Source organism: Columba livia, chromosome 1 (assembly GCF_036013475.1).
Source record: "Columba livia isolate bColLiv1 breed racing homer chromosome 1, bColLiv1.pat.W.v2, whole genome shotgun sequence".
Lineage (NCBI taxonomy): Eukaryota > Metazoa > Chordata > Aves > Columbiformes > Columbidae > Columba > Columba livia.
Genome location: NC_088602.1, coordinates 34365106 through 34385708, shown reverse-complemented (window position 1 = coordinate 34385708; position 20603 = coordinate 34365106). Strand labels below are relative to the sequence as shown.

General features: G+C 42.8%; 1 protein-coding gene across 2 annotated transcripts; it reads left to right on the top strand.

Moving 5' to 3' along the window:
* Positions 1-1508: 1508 nt before the first annotated feature.
* On the top strand, positions 1509-16482 carry RGCC (regulator of cell cycle). 2 transcript variants are annotated; one of them, XM_065054654.1, is made up of 4 exons: positions 1509-2312; positions 12395-12502; positions 14162-14224; positions 15879-16482. In XM_065054654.1, exons 1-4 carry the CDS (start codon positions 2018-2020, stop codon positions 15884-15886), a joined length of 474 nt encoding a protein of 157 aa, XP_064910726.1. In that variant the 5' UTR covers positions 1509-2017; the 3' UTR covers positions 15887-16482. The 2 variants fall into 2 exon arrangements, with proteins under 2 accessions (XP_064910726.1, XP_064910734.1); XM_065054662.1 differs by having other exon boundaries at positions 1734-2234.
* Positions 16483-20603: the final 4121 nt, after the last annotated feature.

Genomic DNA, 20603 nt, shown 5'->3' with positions numbered 1-20603 from the left:
ACTCACTTTGTTGCTGGATTAGCTTTTTAGTGTTCTATTGCATTGAATTGGCTCAGTAGAAGATGAGACACACCTGTTCCAATGGTTATGCAGGAGATATGTGTCAGGAGTATGAGAAGGAAGAAGCAGGACAGGACATTCCCTGTTTTTTGGCAGCAAGGGCCCTGAACAAGTCCAGCCTTACTGTACAGCTCCATGTGATACGTGTCTGTTCTTTGTGATGTGACCCTCTCCCAGACAGCTGTGAGATTACTTGGCCATCTTCAGGAGGAATAATAGAGAGAGCACAGGAGGACTTTTAGGCTTTAGTTATTTTGCCTGTGTTCCTCACAAACCAGACAGATTTAAGCCTGATCTAAAGCACCTCTCACCTCTAAGTCACCTGTTGCTGTACAAACAAGCGCGGGACTAAATAACCAGTGCGTGATGGGGATGTGTGCGGGCAGTCAGGTCAATCATACGTGTAGGTGCTTGGGCAAAAGAGAGTTGATGGCAGATGCGGGGCCAGGTCCTCATCTTTTCGGGCTGGGAGTTCTACCCAGCCATGTACTCAACAGCTTTCCTTTCTGCCTTGTGTCTATTGTCGTTCATCCTGCCCGTGCTCTTGACGTCACACCCTCGTATCTTCTTGTCGCCTACTTTTTAAACTCGTGTTCCATCTATGTCACTGCTGTCTTCAAAAAGGATTGTTTGTAGCCACTTCTATTAGCAGAGGGAAAAACAGAGGAAGACCACAAGAAAGGAGGAAGCCACAGAATAAATAACGATTGAACTTCCCCATGAGAACATCTTTTGATCCACTACAAAAATAAATAAATGCCTCTGTATCAGCCGGTAAGGAGAGGTGATCAAATATGTTAGACACGGATGGTTTATTGTCTAGAATATTGTTTTTCTCATTCTACATCTTGCAGGAGCAATGACAGCATGTCTGAAAACATCAAGAAGTTTCAGAGAGGTTTTGTTCTTCCCTCTCCCTGTCCTCGACTCTTCTATTTTAGTTCTAGATATTCACGTAAACACACAACACAATCATAGCTCCTGACGCATATGCATGGAGTAGCACCTGATGTCTGTTTTCAGTATTACTGGCCATAACTAAATGTGACAGAGTCTTCCCCAATGGGTATTTAACAGAACCGGTATTTTAGCTGCTCAGACAGCTTTTATTTCAAATCAACAAGAGGCAGTGCAAGAGCAATATTTGGCAGCTGTGGCATGTATAAACACCAGATTAACCTGACTTCAGGACAAGTGCTGTTATCTTTCTCCTAAGAACAAGCAGACCTCTCCACTGGAGAATGCCCCAGACAACTCAGGCTGGGGCTGCGGCTCTGTCTGCTTGAGCAGTTCCCTATGTCACCCCCTGTCACCTGCTCTTGTCTTCTGTAACCAGAGGTTGAGATCACAGCTCTTGGAGGGAGGGAGCTGAGCGATGACCACAGGCAGACATCTGCACAGTGTGGGGCGGTGGGTGATGGGGAAGGGGCTCCTGGCTGCCACATGCAAAGGCCCAGGGTCACCGCAAGAGTTGTCCCACTGTCACACGGCAGCTGCTGCCCCTTCGTGGGGCTGGGCAAGGATGGCCAGCCCTGTGTTTTTGTCAGAGTCCTCCACTTGAAGCTGGCTCTGATGCTTGTTTTACTCTCCACCGCCTCCTCGACCATAAATAACCGGGATTAGCGGACCGAGATCAGCCAGGAGAAGACACGATCACGCTGCCGGGGGTGGCGGTCGGAGGACGACCGGCGAAGCTTCGCTCCCGTAGCAGCGCTGATCTGTCGGAGGCACCCGCGTTCTCCGGAACGCCGAGCACCCCGGCGCCCCCCGGCACGGCTCAGCGCACCTGCACCGCCCGCCCGGCCCCCCGCGGCGGGCAGGGCCGGGCCGCGGTGCCACCTCCTCCTCCCGCCCCCTGTGCCTCAGCCCCGACCCGGCCGGGCTATAAGAACCGGCGGCGGCGGGGCCGCGCTGCCCATGTTGGCGGCGGGCTGAGGGGCAGCGGCGGCGGGGCGCCATGAAACCGCCTCAGGCGCAGCGGCCGGCGGGTCAAGCGCTGGGGGAGGACGGCGGCGGGGACCTGGCGGAGGCGCTGGGGGAGTTCGACGCGGTGCTGGCGGAGTTCTCCTGCCCCGCCGGCCGGCGCCGCTTCTTCTACGGCGAGCACCTGGAGCGCATGAAGCGGCGGAGCAGCGGCAGCGTCAGCGACGGCAGCGGCCTCAGCGACTCCGAGAGTGAGTGTTCGACCATCGGTGCGGCCGTCTGTCCCGGCCGTGTCCCGGCCCTGTGCGGCGGGAGGGAATCCAAAGCGGGTGTTAAAACATCGCGTCCCCTTCCTTGAGAGAAGCAGGGATCCCCAAACTAGCACCTTTTTTTTTTTTTTTTTAATTTTTATTTGTCTGATTTACTTTTTGGGTTAGAAGCTGCAAGGATGCGCAGTCCGGCACTGCTGGTTTTGTTCTGGGTCTCTTTAGTTTGGAGGAGACTGAGGGGTGACCTCATTAATGTTCATAAATATGTAAAGGGTGAGTGTCACGAGGATGGAGCCAGGCTCTTCTCGGTGACAACCAATGATAGGACAAGGGGCAGTGGGTACAAACTGGAACACAAGAGGTTCCACTTAAATGTGAGAATAAACTTCTTCACGGTGAACGTGTGAGAACACTGGAACAGGCTGCCCAGGGGGTTGTGGAGTCTCCTTCTCTGGAGACATTCAAAACCCACCTGGACACCTTCCTGTGTAACCTCATCTGGGTGTTCCTGCTCCAGCAGGGGGATTGGACTGGATGAGCTTTTGAGGTACCTTCCAATCCCTGACATTCTGTGATTCTGTGTGTGTGATTCTGTGTCTAGCAGCAGAGGAGGCTCTGGAGTAAAGCCATGACAAGGTTGCCTCCAGAGCTGATAAGGGCAAAAAAAGATTCACTGCAGAAAAATGTTGAGTTGGGGGGACTCTGACAAAAACCAGGTGCTGAGACACCAAGGCATCCCGGCACCTTGGAAATAATTTTGTTTTAAAAAAGTCTCTTAGGTTAACAGGGACTGTCAGTTGTATCTCAGTAGCTGAAGTATCAGTTGAAAAACATTGAACTGAAGTGCGCCTTCCAGAAGAGACTGAAACTCATCCAGGTTTGTGGTTTAGTGTTGTCAGTGTTTCAGAGGTGATAATTTTAAGCTTGCGCCCAAATATACCGGACCAGTACAAATGGTGCATGCAGAGCATTGCACAAGAAGGCTGGGGAGCAGGTACTGACTCATGACCTGCTCTGAGCAAGAAAACATACAATTGGAACAAAGTTTTTTTTCTAGTTAACTTGGAAAAAAGTTTTAGCCCTCTTATTATTTTGCTAGTCAGGGAGAGAAGACATCTTTGCTCTTCCAGATGGTGAGGCTGGAAACTGCTGTTCTTCTCAGGAGCAGTAGGGTCAAGGGCTACTTTGCCAGAAGTAAGTTCTGCTAAAAACAAGCTATACTCAGGTTTTTTTAGTTCCTAAACTGTACAGGCAGTTCTAAGAAGCTATCTGTTTTTTCAGCTACTTAACACAGAATTGTTCCTTTAATTTCTGTTGTGCATCAGTTCAGCAATTTACCATGCAGTTCTGTTGACCTAGCGCTAAAACTTTAATATGATCTTCCTAGTGCTTAGGCTCTGAGAGCGTAGCATCTCCATATTATCAGAGCCCTTTGTTTCATCATCATGGGTAGGATTTATTTCATTTCATTGAGAGGTTATGTTTTACCTGCCCTGAACTTGGGTACTGTGATTGGAAATGCCTTTTTTCTTTTTTCCTGTAGTGGATATATGTGGATCCAGATACTGCACTTGTTTCACAATGGAGAGGATGAGCTACTCCTTCCAAGTATCTCTTTCCCTTTGAGAGGGGCTTAGAGAAGTCTGGCTGATTTAGGCTGGACACTAGACTTTTGGATGGCTGAGGGTGTGTAAGGTGAGGTCTGCCTTTGCTGGGTCAAGCTGATGAAATATGTGAGCTGTGTTGTAAATCTCAGTCTATTATTAACTACAGCAATAGAGCCCTAGTGTTACTATTTCTTATGCAGTCCTTCAGTATTATAATATATTAACCTCTCACATGCTCTTACCACAGATGAGACACTTGAATTGATAGAGTGAAGATTATCTAGTGAAATAATCTACTGGTGAGAAAACACGAAAAAACAACCAACCAACCAAAACCAAAAACCAACAAACCACACAAAAAACACCCAACAAAAACAAACCAAAACCAAAACAAAACACAAACAAAAACAAACCAACCAACCCCAAACCCAGTATCAAGAACTTGCTCTTCTTGTGTGGATGAAGACATCTGTAGTTGCTTAGCATGTCTGCTGTAGTTCAGAAAACTAAAATATTGAACAAGGCTTAAAATAGCTGTTTTAGGAAGGGCTTTTTGAGGAAGATTGTGTTCTCCAACAGGGCAGGAGGCCTGGTGAGGAGCAGCATGGTTGTGCAAATTGGCAGACCAGATCTTCAGGAAGATCTGGAATATAAAAATCTGATTTAGGCTGAAGACAGAAATGGGATAGCAGGCTAGACAGGGTTTGGCTCTATACAAAGTCCTCAAGGATCTTTTATGAGCAAGTTGGGAAGCTCCAAATCCCATCCTGTGCTGGGGTTCCTCTCTTGGTGATGCATCATCTGAAAAGTGGCTCTGGAGAAATCAGAAGTCACTGTCTTCTGGAAACTGGTGTGTACTGGACTAGGAGGTGCACTAAAAGTGACATGTTGGCATCTGGTGATGTCAAGTATGTGAGGATATGTCTAAGGGAGGAGAAACAGAAAATTAGCTGTCTCTCCTAATTTCTCAGAACAGGCCCAGTAAAACTTTTATTCCTAAAGGTATCATTCAGTTTGGACATCTTGTTTTGAAGTTGTAGTAGGATTAGAGAGGAGTTGCAGATTTATAAAGAGCTCCTTTTATGAAACAGGCTCCAGTGTCTGATGTAATACAGCTGCACTCCCTACATCTATTTCAGGAATAGAATACTTACCCAGGCTCTTTCTGTTCAGGCTCAAGTTTTCTCCCCCTGGGTTCACATTTCCTTTGGTCTCTATCAATTAGTGCAAATGTAGTGCTGAATTCATGATCTTGCTTTTCCCATGGTAATGCTGAGGTTAAACATCACTGCAGGATCAAGGAGAAACAATGCTGAAAGAGCAAGTTCTGACAACATGAATCTGTAGCAATGGAAAAGGAATTCCAACAATATTATCTGCAGGTATTTTGAATGATCCTCTTGTTCATGAAGACTCTGTCTTTGCAAAGTCTTGTTATCCAGTGCCAAGACTGTTCCAAGTACTCTTTGTCATTTATGTACAGAACAGTTCAGACTGTCTTAGTGCTCTCTCTCTTCTTGTTCGTTGGTTAATCTAATTCTCCTAACTGATGTGTTGTGGCTCAGGGTTAGGTCTGTGTATATTTTGGCCACTCCTGCAGTGGTGATACCTTTTGAGTCTAGGGTAGGGAGGTCACATTTTAAGCTGTTGCATCTGTTTGTTTTGGGGCTCCTGCATCAGTCTTAGATTCAATTTTACGGGAAGCCAGGAATCAGTATCTAGTGGTTCTACTTGGAACTGTTCTGCAGTAGGGTGAGGAAAGCCTCTCCTTTCTTGGAGCTTCTGCCATGAAAATGAGTGCATGTAACTTAGCAGAAGTATTTACAGAAGATTTTTATCAATATAGTTAATTCCACAGATATTGCTTTGAACTTTAAAATCTCCTCAAGGGACCTAGCTCTGAAAGTACTAACTGAAATTCTTATATTACATATTTCAGAGTTTAAAAAAAAAAAATTTGGAAGACACTAGTGTGGAAAGTGGCCATGATAAGTACTTGGTTTTCTCACGTCTTGTCCTGTTATTTGACTAAACAATCTTTGGACAAGGTCCGTCTTGGCCATGGTTAAGTATTGTACAAAACACGATGGACTCTAGACCTTACAGTAACAGAGAGGCTCACGTGTGCAGATGTTGATTATGATGTTAGTTCTTGGCCCACAAGTATTACATTACCCACAGCAGCTGATGGGGTCACTGCTGGAAATGATGATTCAACTGGTGAGTTAGTCCAACAGACATTCTTGAGTTGCTGGACTCTGAGTACCAATTGTGTTTCAACTTGATATATTTAGCCAGATCGAAGTATATCAGCTTCGTACTTTAGCTTATTAATCATGCTGAAACTTATAAATTGAGGGATACCTTATAATTTTTAGCTGTATATGTTGGTTGTGATAAAAAAGGATTTGTGCTAGTACTGTGCTGGCAAAAGCCACTAGTGTGGATGCAGCGATACTGACAGGCTCTTACAGATGCAATTTGCTTCCTATGTGTTGGAAATAAGATTGCAAAGAGAAGTGCAGGCTTGCCTGTGTATGTCCTGTCAGTGCACTGTGCTAGTACAGTATACGGCAATGTCAGGACAGTCTGCCAGGTTTAGGCTTAGGGTAATGAATAGAAAGCTGGACTTACTTGGAGGTTCTGAAGGGAAGGTTCAGCTTCCAGTCTCTCCGTTAAAAGCATTGCAGAATAAATGCATCAGTTCAGTTCTTGCACTCATACAGCCTGCAGTATATCGCTGTAGTTATTTTTAGGAATATGTAAATGCATCTAGAGCTCTTAATTTTATCATTTCAAAATCAAGCAGGTGCAGAGTTACTAAGGGATTGAACAATATCTGTTAGCACCCAGAGACTGGTGTAGTGCAAGCGTTTGTGCTTACGTGCTGTGGCTGTCTCCATGTGCTTGTGCTAATGCCTACGCTATCTAGAGATGAAGTGTCATCCACTGTTAATACTGTAGCACTCATCCTGTTCACGTTTGCAATCTTGCAAGATGTGACTGTAGAGAAGGTACAGAAAAAGGCAACAGAAATAATTGAAGACATAAAATAGTTTCCAAATGATTAAATAGGCTGGGACTGCCAGGCTAGAGAGGAGAGATGTCTTGGGTGGGGACAAGCCAGCCTTCCAGAAGATCTTAAGTAACCTTAGGAAAGTGACTGCTACCTCACCCAGTATGAGGAAATCAAATTAAACCAGCATGTTTTGAAGAAATATGAGGAGCTATTTCTTCTTGTGGTGTAAACTGTAAAATGTATTGCATTAAGGTATCGTGGATGTTAAAATTTTACATACTGAAAAAAAAATAGATAAAATCACTGTGGGAGAGATGGGGCCGTTGAGGACCACTGCTCTCTTGGAAGAGAAATTGATCTGGCCATTGCCAGAACTTGGTAGAGCTTGTCCTGGAACTATCAGTGTGTGGCTGTACCACTCTTTAACTGTTCTATAGGCATCTGTTGTGAGAGACAGAATGTGGAGTAGGTGAGCCTTTGGTCTTAGCAGCAAATCCCAGCCTTACGTGGGGAGAACATTTTAAGGAAGTAGATTGTTTCTGCGAACTGCTAATGGTCTGTCTCTAACAAGAAGGCAAAACAATATTTATAATGAAATAAAATGAAGCAAGACTCTCCTGGAGAAATAACATCTTATTAAATTACTGATAGATTCAAGGGGAAGAAAACCCAGAAGTTTCTGGTGCAAAGGCTTCTCTCCAGGTGTTTCAATTTAATGAGAAATACACTTTTTGGTAAGATTTCCTGTTTGTACCTCCCCAGCATACCTGTTTCTCTCTTACACTTAAAAACGAAGCATTAATAAAGGGCAAGATTGGAGTCAGAAATGCTGCCACACAGGTAGTAAGCATGGTGGAGGAGCAGAAAGGTAAGCTTTATATTATTAAGCTTCTCATTATATTGTATAATGAGAAGGTGCCACTTGTATGTCTGAATTTCAGGCTTCATAGATCACTTCCTTGTAACTATGTGATTTGAAATATTTTTAAATCATGAAGCCTACAAGTGTCGATAATGAAAAGGTGCGATTTTTGTGTCAGTCTTGGAACAGGTGTTTGTTAGCTAAGCGAAAATCCCACCAAAATAAACAATGCAGCCAAGTGTAACTGTGATTATGATCAAAATAAACACTATCCTTGAGGGCTGCAACATATGTGTTGTCAAACACTTTTCGTCCTGAGTATTTCTCACTTCTGCTGGTGGCATTAACAATTCCTGCTTCTTTCTCTTATTTTTTTTAGCTAGCACGCTTTGTTCTGACTAGGAATGAGTTGTACAGTGTGTTAAATGCTCAACTATTGTTTTACAGTAAATTCATGGCTTGCAGAAAGAGACCTAAGTGGAACTTTAAAGTTCTTCTCTGAAAACTTCAGGGGTGTGATTTATTGTTTTTTTTTTCCCCTTAAAACTTTCCCCACTGAAAACTGCAGTAAAAATTCAACTGACTCCAGTGCTCTTTAAAAATGTATCCTGAACTCTGATACTAGAAGGAGCGTAATATTAAAGAAGTCAGACAGCTGAACTTTTCCGTTTTCTGTTTTAAAATGAAAAGTTTGAGAGGTTTTTCTCCTTCACTTAATTACTACCCAGAACCTTTCAATTGCTCATTTCATGGAGACATTCTGTATTTACATGGTATTGCTATGTTTTCTCTTTGTGGTTTACCTATATACTGGAACAAGCAAAGGTCAATACTAACTACAGATTACTTTGCCAAAGTAAAATATACCCGTGTTTATTCCAACCCTCTAATTTCACAGCTTAGTTTTACTCAAGTAAATCAACTCAGTAGCTTCACTCTCAGCTCTTAAGGCCTTTTTCTAAAGAGGCAGTTTGAGTGTTGTGTTGTTTGCTTGTTTTTCAACAAAGGGACATCGCTTATATGTGTGTATGGTCAGTGGAATCAAAATACAAACTGAAAAATAAGCAATGAATGACAGATGAACTTGCATCGCAGTGGGAGAGAAGGGGCTGGAATGGGAGGGACAGCAAGGATGGGGGTTCTTGGTGTCAGGCTCTGGTATTTGGGTTGCAGGGGACGTTGTGTTTGTGTGGCAGCGGAAATCTTCCAAGGGCCATTATGGGAAGTGAATGAGAAAATCTTGGCTGTGGCAGCTGGTAGAGAGCGAGGACTGAAGTGTCCTTTTCCCAGAGCTTTCTACCCTACAGCCACACTTTGCCAGAGCAGATACTTTCATGTGATGGTTATTGTAAGTATATTTTGACAGGTTGTTTGGGTTTTTTTTCAGTGGTTATAATGACCTTGATAGCAGAGTCAATGTGTTCCTCCTTCTGTGACCAGGATTTCTGCTGCTTTGTGGCAAATGTATACACCACAGCCAGTAGCTAAAGTGTGTTTTTACTTTTTAAGAAAGTTAAATGTTGATATTTTACTAAACTATTAATATTACAACCCCTCAGAAGATAGCACTATTTTGTGAAAGCATTTTGCCTTTTGAACCTAGAAGAAAAACATTCAGATATTTAAAGCAACAGTTCTGCCTCATTTTCTCTTTGCCCAGTTGTAAATATTTTCCAGCACAAGGTTTGTGGAAGCCAGTATGAAATAACATTTTCTGGTTTCAGTGCATTGCAAGGTGAGCAGTCAGTACATCCAGCTGCTTATAGACAGAGTATGGAGAGAAAACCACAAAAAGAATCAAAGGTGACTGCTGGCTCAGATATGTACATGGGTATAAATAAAAAGAATTCTGTGACTAGTTTGTGCCCAATTTTAAATGGCTTGTTAAAGCTTTTGTAATTTGAGTTGCCCTCACAAGCGTTCGCAAAAAGAACATTTTATTCCAGCTATGTGTGAGAGCAACTGGAGCTTTGGATTTGGTGTCTGAGAAGGACTGGTTCGTGGTATAAGTTTCCAGCATCACTGAGTTTGGTGTCTGGATACTGGTAGCATAGACACCACGTAAAAAGTACATTCAGTTTTGCAACTGTTCTCTGGATTATTTTTTATTAATTCAACTAGCCCTAAACCCCTTAAAATATGAAATGATTTAAAAGGTCTTGTTCTGCTCTTCTCAAATACATTATCTGGACAGTGTTTTATCTTTGATCTGTTCTGTCAGTGTTCCAGTGAGTTGTACTCTTGGCTACAGGACTGTTTGTGTGAGGTGTTACGAGTCACTTGGCTTTTTTGAGACACAAAGGGTTTTGTTCTGAACAGCTAGAATTTTCCATTCGAAGTTTCTTGGTCACTAGGGTTTGCATCTTGGTTGAAAAGAAATGTGGTTTTTAGTTGAAAGTTGGTCTGTAAGCTGATTTCAGGAGGCAATTTGTCATACCTTTAACTGTAATTTGCAGACCATTAATGTACAGGGTTCATATTTTATAGTATAACCCTGGTGACACATCGTTGCAGAGCAGTGTCAGATTTCTCTTCCCTTAGTTCTTTTTGCTTTAGTAGCTACTCTTAAAATAGCTTATTTTTCATTTTTCTATCTAAAATTATCTCAATTCTGCATTGTATTCATCAAATCTTTCTTAAATATGAAGTTTCAAATAGATTGGTTTTGATCTGCTCAGGTTTAGAGAGGGGAACAGGCACTTAAGAGTGAAGATTAAGAAATTACAGCAAAAAGCCAGCATGAAGCAGCATTACCTCTCTTTCTAAATGAGAAATACTAGTGGTGGCTGATCTGGGAAAGCCATTGTCTCAGGTAACATATCACTCACATCAGTGCTCGCATTTGGAAACAGGCAATGAACCTGTGGCTGGGGAAACATCTGATAGGCTTAGTAGATGCAGTTGTCCTGTCTGGTCTGATTTGTCACTGTACCTGTCTACTCCTGTGGAAGGTGGGTTTATTCTGATAAGGACTGCAGGCTGGAGGAGATATGGGATGTGAACACTTGGTCTTCTTCCCAAAGAGTGGGGAACTTACGATGGAGGGGTATTCAACTGGGGGATGGTCTCTGTGTTTGATATCTGTAAATGCCGTGGTGGGTGGTCAGTGATGTTGCGTGATGGTGTTCCTGGAGAGCAGGAGGCTCCAGGGGGACCTTATTGCATCCTTTCAGTACTTAAAAGTGGCCTGTAAGAAAGATGGGGACAGAGGTAATGGTTTTCAACTAGAACAGGGAGAATCAGGTTAGACATGAGGAAGAAATCTTTTACACTGGGGGTGGTGAAACACTGGCCCAGGTTGCCCAGAGAGGTGGCAGATGCCCCATCCCTGGAGACTTTCCAGGCCAGGCTGAATGGGGCTCTGAGCAACCTGATCTAGTTGAAGATGTTTCTGCTTATTGCAGGGGGGCTGGACTAGATGACCTTTGTAGGTCCCAACCCAACTATTTCTTGACTCTGTGAAGGTGTAGATGTGCAAATCTTGGCAAGGTGAGCCGTGGTCCTGTCCCTTTTGCTAATTCAGCGAGACCACCCAAGACAGTCATCTCCTGGCACAGTGAATGGGACAGGTGTCCAAGGAAATGTGACAACTCAGACTTGGGTGGGCTTAATGCTGCAGTGCAACCAGCTCCTAGGCTGGGGCTCCAAAGACAAATGCTACGTATGTGGCAGGCAGGTGAAATTGCTGGTCTCAGTGGCAAGCAGTAGTAGTCAAATGTGCCAAATAAATGGAGAGCATTGCCGTATTCATGTAACCATGGTTTCTTTTTGTAGAACTACAGTTTTCAGGTCACTGGTTCACAACTGCAGGAACCAGCAGTTTTGGTGTCTCTGACACAATGACAATTCCTCCTTCCAGTGGAGCCACGACTAGTACTTGGTGCACCCTGTGCGTCCTGGAACTCTTTATGAAAAGAGGCAAGATAAATATAACTTTCGATGCTTTTGAAGTTGAATGTCTTGTCTAAAATCCAAGAACATCAGAGTGGTATTGGAACATTTGCTATGGAATACAAAGCTTTCTTTAAAAGGTGACGTGAAGTAAGATTGCAGAACATCTTGTGTACAGACTTACTGCTTTGTGAACTCCAGAGAATTACAGAATAAAAGCAAATTAGAAGATGCTACACAAGTTATCTGGAACACAAGACCTAAAGGATCAGATTATAGAGAAACGGGTGTGTTTGCTTCAGGGGTGAGGACAAGGCTTGAATATATTTTCTGTCCTGAGGGACTGTCCTTGTCCTGGAGCTCTTTATTAAGCTTTTTTAATAGCTTTTGAAAAATCCAGGTAACCAAAATTTCCAAGAATATTGTAGATCAGTCAGGTCATACCAGGCCTAACTTAGTGGATGAGGAATAATTGCCACTCCTGTAATATTTTCCAAATGATGCTGACTGCAGGGAAAGCTGACACTTTCCTTACTGGGGGATTTGTCCTAGGGCTGCTTGCTTTAATAGTAGGTATGGGAACAACAGCCTCCACACAATAGATGGTATATTTGTCCCCCTGGCTTTAAATTTGAGTCTATAAATTTGAGTTCTGCAGATGCTGAAGCCTGTGTAGGAAATGTCCCATTTATCTCTTTCTAATTCTTTTTGCAAAATTGCAGAAGGTGTTGATTTTGCTTCAAAACGTAACATTTTTTTACAGGTGCGGATTCACTCTACAGAAATAGTTTCAGCTTCAGTGATGAAAAGCTGAACTCTCCAAGTGTATCTGCTCCAAGCTTGCCATCTCCATCAGTAACTCCGTGTAAAGGTAAGCTTAATTTTAACTGCTGGCATTTCTTCCTAAATCTTGATTATACGGGGTTCTTTCTGTGAGCCAGGATTCACATGCATGCATTGACTTGTTTTTAAAATGACAACAAAACTAAGGATTACTGTTGAGCACACTACGGATGCAAGTATTATTGTATTGATCGCAAACAGCAGTAGCACACTGCATCCACGCTTCTTCACAGGTGACCCAGCAATTCTTTTGATTTTGAAACACCAAACTATAGTAGAGTCCTTTGGTTTATCATGAATTGTGATTCTCCTTACAGAATACTTCACTTCAGAATTAACTTATTACTTCTTACTGAAGCAACTAAGTAACTTAAGCGTTGCATCTGTATACAGAAATATGTGGCCTGGATGCGGGGATGCAGTAGGTGGCTTACTTGAGGCTATATGCTGCCGTTCGAGTTAATGCAGTTACTCAGATCCCTATAGACCTTGCACTGATGGTACAACCCACATATTAGCAATTCCTTTCTCCTTTGTAGCTTTGCTGTTTCAAAGTGGCTTCTGTCTTGCAGCTGATCTAACTCCTCAGGGCGTTGTTTCATTCAGACTAATTTAGATTAACTCTGGAGTAGACGTATCAGTAAATGAACAGTTATACATATGTACTATATGGTGCTTTCATTACAATATCCCTGGAAGCATTCCAGGCCAGGCTGGACGGGACTCTGAGCAACATGATCTAGTTGAAGATGTCCCTGCTCATTGCAGAGGTTGGACTAGATGACCTATGAAGGTCCCTTCCAACCCAAACTGTTCTATGAACTAGTCTTCTCAGATGCGTGTTTAAGAGCTTTTCATGCTTTCACATCTTTTCCACAGTGACCAGCTGTCAAAAAAAAAAAGTTAAATGCTTTCTTTTTAATTAGGATGATACTAGGGATAAATAATGAGTAATAGTTACTAAGAAGTAGCAAAAAAGAGTTCAGTTAAACTGGTGTTAAATACTTGGAAAGGAATTGCACTGAAGGTCAAGATGCTCTTCCTCATGAGAAGATGAAAGGACAGAAATAGAGTTGGAATTGGCCTGGAATAGATCACAGAAATGCGATAAGGAAGCCACTTTTAGTAGAACTAGATTGAATGGAACCCGTGGTGTTGTCAGGAGTAGAAATTTAGGTGTGTTTAGATTAAAATTTTAATATATGGACCAAAATCAAAGGATCTGACATCCTTGTAAGCCAGTGATACCAACATGATTTAAGATTTGGATGACATGATTAGATTTGGGTAGGACTGGGAGCTAATTGGGTAGGGTTTGAATTGGGCCGTGAATGCAATATCTGAATACATGCAATGAAGAGGCCTTGCACAATAGCAAGGACATCTATTAGTTGACGTATAGCTTTTTTCACCTCTCCAACCTTTGCTTTTTAAATAAACTAAACAGAGGATTTCTTTACTGCTGTCAAATGGAAAGCTGTAAAACCTAGAATTTTAATTCAGTCTCCCCTGTTTTCTAAAAATGCATTTGGACATTGCAGCAACCCTTATTGAACTTTCCTGAAAATAATCCACAGCGTGTTTGATACCACTGAAAATTACTTGGGGGACTGTGTGGTTTCAATGTTTGTTTAGGCCAGAGAAATAGGTTCTGTCTAAGCAGTATTGACTGTCTCTTATTCTGCAGCAAAGCTTGGAGACACAAAAGAACTGGAAGACTTCATTGCTGATCTTGACAGGACACTAGCAAGTAAGTAGATTTTTATTAGTGGACTGTATCTCACTTGGTACTGTCAAAGAGTGATGAAACCCAGTGTATGGTGGGAGGGGAAAGGGAAAGGCAGCAGGATAGTTCTATATAACATGGATTTATTTTAGTTTGCTAGTTCTATGGATCGTTATGTGGATAAGAAGCTAAAATAGACTAAATTCTGGTCTTTGCCTGAATGTTCAGGGCATGCAGTTTGGCTAGTGTGACAAAGGCTGTACTGTGATGAACCTCTGTCCCCACCTCCGAGGCAGCTGCAGTTCACCCCTCCTTGATGGGGTATAGATCAAGTAAACATCACTTTCTTAAATACCCAAAAGTCAGCCAAAAAGTGGGGGGTGGTTTCTTCATTATAAAGCTAAGTAACGGGAGGAGTAACCATAGAGGAGGGAAACTTTTATATTCTAGACTTTATGAAAGAATGAAGGAGCAGATAACTGTACCTGTTGACTTAAATTAAATGTCAAAATCCTGTTTGTTCGTGTCTTTACCAGGAGTGGAATTTAGATCACTTTTTCTATCATTATTTAGAAATTTCATTGTCTAGTTACAGTAGTAGGTTTTCATGGTGATTTTTAAAATAAAACAACAAAACTGAAAAAGAGCTGTCCTGTTCCCAACCATATATTCTGCCTATTTCTGCTTCTTCCTGCACTTTTATGGACTAGGGATTTTTTGTATGGGATCAGACTGCAGAGCCCAAAGTGACAAATTGTAGGACTAGACCTAAATAGCAGCATGAACAAAACCCTGCCGGTAAACCATGAACTGAGAGTTTCTTGTGTTCAATAGGTATTTTCCCTTCCCTGTAACTCTTGAAGCCCTGGCCATCTGCCTTGGACTGAACTCAAGACAGCTGCCCTTATGAGCTTCCTACTTCCCTGTCGTCTGACTTGTATCTTAATCCCGGTTTCACTTCCCTTTCTTAAAATATATTTCTAGTTTCCTGACTTCTGTCATGGACACGTGGTTGAGCTAACTGTGTCTCTACCACTGAAACCTTGTTGACTGGTTGCTCTTCTGAAAAACTTCTCAGTTTGAAGATTTGTTTAGGATGACGAAACCCCCAAACTGCCAAATATTTACATTGCTGCATCTTGCACAACCATTGTGCAGCTCACTCTTAAGGGGCTGCCCATAGTCTATAGGTTTCATTGTCTTCTTGCAAGGCACATGGAAGGTGAGGCCAGGGATTGGCCACCTGCTGTAGTGTTTATTTATTGTGTGTTTTATTTTTTTCCTCTTAACTAAGCAAACCTCTAGTTATTTCAGCAGAGTCTCATTTATTCAGCATCACTTGTCTTACCAGTGGTACACTATCATATATGGAAATTCTGAGGAAAAAGTCCAACTTCCATTAGATATTGATCATTGCATTTTTAAGGAGTTGTATTTATATGCTTGAAGTTACACAGAACTTTGTACAGATGTCTTTTCAAGCTTAATGCACTTGTAGAACACTAGTCACTTTAAATTATTAGATGTTAACCTTTTGGCTCTTTTGTTAATTAAAAAAAGGTGTCGTTTTGACATATTGGGCAGTATAGCAAGCTGGGCATAGATAGGGTGTCTGGTATGTCGACAACATGCAATCTTATTTAATATAGAACTCAATGATCTTGTTTTATGTTTCCAGGTATGTGAAATGAATCTTTGGCGTTGTGCTTGCCTGCAAATGTCTTCTGAAGGATAAGTGACACCTGTCACTGAGAACTGCTGCCCTTGTCCGATAACTTTGCTACCCAAGATATTTACCCTCTGAACATAACCTTTGGAAACTCCTACAAGTATTTAACTGGCAACATCAGTCTTGTTACTTTGCAGCAGATGGAGTTATATAACTTAAGTGTTACAGCTGTATTTTGCTTTAAAATATAGCTTGAATTTTAATTTAAAGTTGCTTTTATGAAAATATATTTGTAATTTTATATAGTTGAGAACTTTTAATGCTTTTTCCATTATAATATATTTTTGTATGCAAATAAACCCTGAACTGGAATCCAGATGTCTGAAGGCTTCATATGAACATGTGAACTCTGAAACATAAATACAAATTAGGCTCTTATTGAAAACGTCAAACTTTAAAATATCTGGTAAGGGTGTATTTCCTGTTAGGCAAAATGTATTGTGCTGGCTTCATGTGGAACTTCATATTTTTCTTTTCAAATTGCTTAAATAAGAGTTTTGTACTATGTAAAATTAATACAATCAGGAAAATAATAAAATTGGTCAAACTGTTACTTCAGATTTGCTTTAATACACATGAAATAGCACTGACTTGGTCCAGATTTGAGCAATAACAGCTACTTCAAACCCTATGTAAAAGCTAGCTTTAAAATTACATTCCATTCTCCATGAAGTGCTAATTGGGAGGTCAGACATTCAGGCCCATGGGTTTAAAGGTATGGAGATCCTGTAGCACCAAGAAAATACTTCAGTGTCTGGATGTTTCTGATACCAGACCCTTGGGTCTGAAACAATCCACCACTCCAAAAAGACTTCCTGGCCATCGGTGTTTATGCTGAAAGAGTGGAAGGGGAATACGTATTTTTACAAGGATCCTGATTCTTTCCATATGCGTCAGGCGCTGCAGATGTCATGAGGTGAGCTCTGCCCCAGCTGCTGCAGGCATCGTGGAAGTCTGCTCTCTATTTACTAACGGGAACATCATGAGGATGATGCAAATCCATCTCCCTGCTTTATATTTCCTAAAAATTAACCAAAACATATGGGTCCTGTTAAACATCATATTTTTTTTTTCCCATTTTATTCATTGGTAAGAAAATGTAATTCTGAACTGGGTGCATTTTAATCAGTCTGAAACAACCTTGGGTTGATAGTGTGGGATTCTTCCTTCTTTCAGGCAGAAGAGCAATGTAGGATGGTGGAGTATTTTTCTGAGGAGGAAGAACTCCCTTCTGTGTTTCCTGCTGCAGATTCAATTGGTAAATTGTCCCTTAGAATAGAAATGAACTGATTTAGGAGGGTGAAGTTTCATGTTGCTGTAGGTTAACTATAAAATATGTGCAGCGAGGTGGGATGGTTCAAATTTGAGACAGTGATGTGCTTCTCCATGCTCTGGGACCTTCTCAGAAGCTCCTGCACAGCAGAAAACCCAGTTTAAGCACTGAGGTTGGCTTGTTTTGGCAAAGCCAGAGCACTATGGAAATTCAATGCTACTACATGATGAACACACAAGATGAAATCCTTTTGGTTTCCTCTGTGAAACAGACAAGCTTGTGCATTTCTTGTGGGAAACATTGTTAGCACAAGGCATGTTTTTTAAAGTTGCTTGAATAGCAGCAGGAGTTTTGGCTGGTTTTCTATGTTTTAACGCTCTTTGGTAGGGTGAATGATGGAGCGGTGGTGAATGGCGGATGTTACCATCCCAAAGGCAGAATGCCTTGATTAAACGTGTGTCAAAGAAGCCATGAGTTTCAGAGGAGGCTACCTCAAGCACTTGTGAGGTGGGGGGAGATGGACAGCTGTTTGCTCCTCCGTTCCTAAAGTCAGATTTTTTTAGGCACTGGATGTGAGTTTTCCACCTTTCCTCTGCACATTCAGTTGTCTCTTGATCCTGTTGAATGCTCTGAGCCTATAATCAGTGTTTGAAGTTGTGTCTCCCTGTATAGAGTGAAAGAAGACCTGTATCTAGTGGAGTGCCTGAAGGGTCAGTACTGGGACCAGTACTATTCATCAATGACTTGAATGAAGGAATGGAGTGCACTGTCAGCAAGTTTGCTGATGGCACCAAGCTGGGAGGAGTGTCTGACACACCAGAAGGCTGTGCTACCATCCAGAGGGACCTGGACAGGCTGGAGAGTTGGGTGGGGAAAAATGTAATGAAATATAACACGGGCAAGTGTAGAGTCTTGCATCTGGGCAGGAACAACCCGAGGTTCCAGTATAAGTTGGGGAAGGACCTGTTAGAGAGCAGTGTAGGGGAAAGGGATCTGGGGGTCCTGGTGGACAGCAGGATGACCATGAGCCAGCACTGTGCCCTTGTAGCCAGGAAGGCCAATGGCATCCTGGGGTGTATTAGAAGGGGGGTGGTTAGTAGGTCCAGGGAGGTTCTCCTTCCCCTCTACTCTGCCCTGGTGAGACCACATCTGGAATATTGTGTCCAGTTCTGGGCCCCTCAGTTCCAGAAGGACAGGGAACTGCTGGAGAGAGTCCAGTGCAGGGCAACAAAGATGATGGAGTGGAGCATCTCCCTTATGAGGAAAGGCTTAGAGACCTGGGTCTCTTTAGCTTGGAGAAGAGGAGGCTGAGGGGTGATCTCATTAATGTTTATAAATACGTAAAGGGTGTCATGAGGATGGAGCCAGGCTCTTCTCGGTGACAACCAATGATAAGACAAGGGGCAATGGGTACAAACTGGAACACAGGAGGTTCCACTTAAATATGAGAAGAAACTTCTTCTCAGTGAGGGTGCCAGAGCACTGGAACAGGCTGCCCAGGGAGGTTGTGGAGTCTCCTTCTCTGCAGACATTCAAAACCCACCTGGATGCCTTCTGTGTAACCTCATCTGGGTGTTCTGGCTCCAGCAGGGGGATTGGACTGGATGATCTTTTGAGGTCCCTTCCAATCTCTAACATTCTGTGATTCTGTGAAATCACCAAATTGATACAGTACTTTGCAATGGCAATACTTTGTCCTTACAGACACCCAAGTTTGAAGATTTTTCCGCATAAGCAATAGCTTAAAACAAGGCGTGTTCCTCATTTTGAGTAACGTTAGTTGAGGATGGAGTTGGGGATTAAGTCACCATCTGTTTGGGCTTTTTAATCTTATTTGTGCATGAACAGGTGGAGTCTTCTGCTTGCTTATACAACAGTTCTGAATATCATTGTCTGTAAAATCTGGGAGCATCTTCTGCAGAGCTGTTGACCTGAATTCCCTCCAGTTTGTTATGCTCAATTTTGAACATCTTGCTGTGTCAGAAGGAAGGCACTAATGTAGATTTCATTTCACTGGTTTATGCTTTTGTCATCTGATTACATATGGCCCTGAAAAATGCGCTGTTGAGGAAAGTTCCTGCGATGTTCTATCCCCAATGAGCATTGCTGGCAGCTGCACTGTTCTTATGGACCAGCCTGAGATTTTAATCCTTGTTCTGACCTCCCTCTCATGCCATGATGCTGAATTTGAATTCAGAAGAGAGTCTCAGCCCTGTCCTGCCAACACTGCACATCCAGAAATGGAAACGAGCAGCTTAGACTAAGCAGATGTATGGCCACAGCTTAACATGCGTAAGGCGAGGTGCAACAATTATTTGCACGTATGCACTTTACCTACTGCAAATTCAAGGTTAAATGGATTAGCTTAAACCTCCATCACTGAGGCCTGAGCTGATGTGTCTTATCTTGGGTTTGCTATTGACTGTGTGTGTTCTCGGCGCCGTCACCCAGGCTCAGCTGATATGGGGTAACTCATTAAGCTTAGTAAGGTGCTCATTTTTCTGAGCCCTTAATAAAAGAGGGAGAAGAACCAAAGGAGGGATTATTTTTTTTTCACGTTTGTCTGTAGCCACTATTGATGCACTGGCAGCCAGGTGAGTTTTGGGGAGGAAGGAAAACAATTGCGTTGGCAGTGATGGAACTTGGTTATAGGGAAGGGCTCAACCCCTGCCAGCTTCTGCAGCCTGTTGTCCCAGTGCCTTCCCCCTCCTTCATTACTGATGTTTGCTCTGCAGGACATGCTGGGCATGGAACTGATTTTCAGCAGGGTTGCCTAGTGCAATAGGTCAGAGAGGGGAGGAAATACCGTGCTCAGAGCTTCACACATTCATTTCAGCCTTGGTTTCGGTAAGGGATGCTTGCCAAGAGAAAACGCATGCAGAGCGCTTCTGCCTGCTGGGAAACATTCATGACTACAAACACAGGTTTTTGTGGTTCATATCATTACTTGTTGCTTTTAGATCATTGTCCAGCTGCTTCACACCCTGCATGAAGTGAAAAGAATTCATCAGTGGGAAAGTTCCACCCAGCGTGGGTCTCTGTAGAGGAGCTCGGGTAGAGGTCATCTCAGATGGCATTCAGCTTAGATGGACCCTGTTGACCATCTGATCTGAGAGGTACTTTTACCACACTGGAGCCCATCATAAATGAGATTTCATTTATCTGAAAGTGCCTAGATACGCTAGACTGGCATCTGCTAGACTATTGGAAAGAAACTTCCAACACTCTGATGTTTGGAAGCAAAGCAAGTACCATAAAGCCAATATGATGGTAGCAGCTCTTGAACTAAAACCAACTCTGCATGCTTACAGCATGAACTCCATATTCTCAATGGGGAAAACTCCTGTTTTCTACGTTACTTTCTACATTACCGACCTCATTGCAGCCTGGCTAACAGCCCT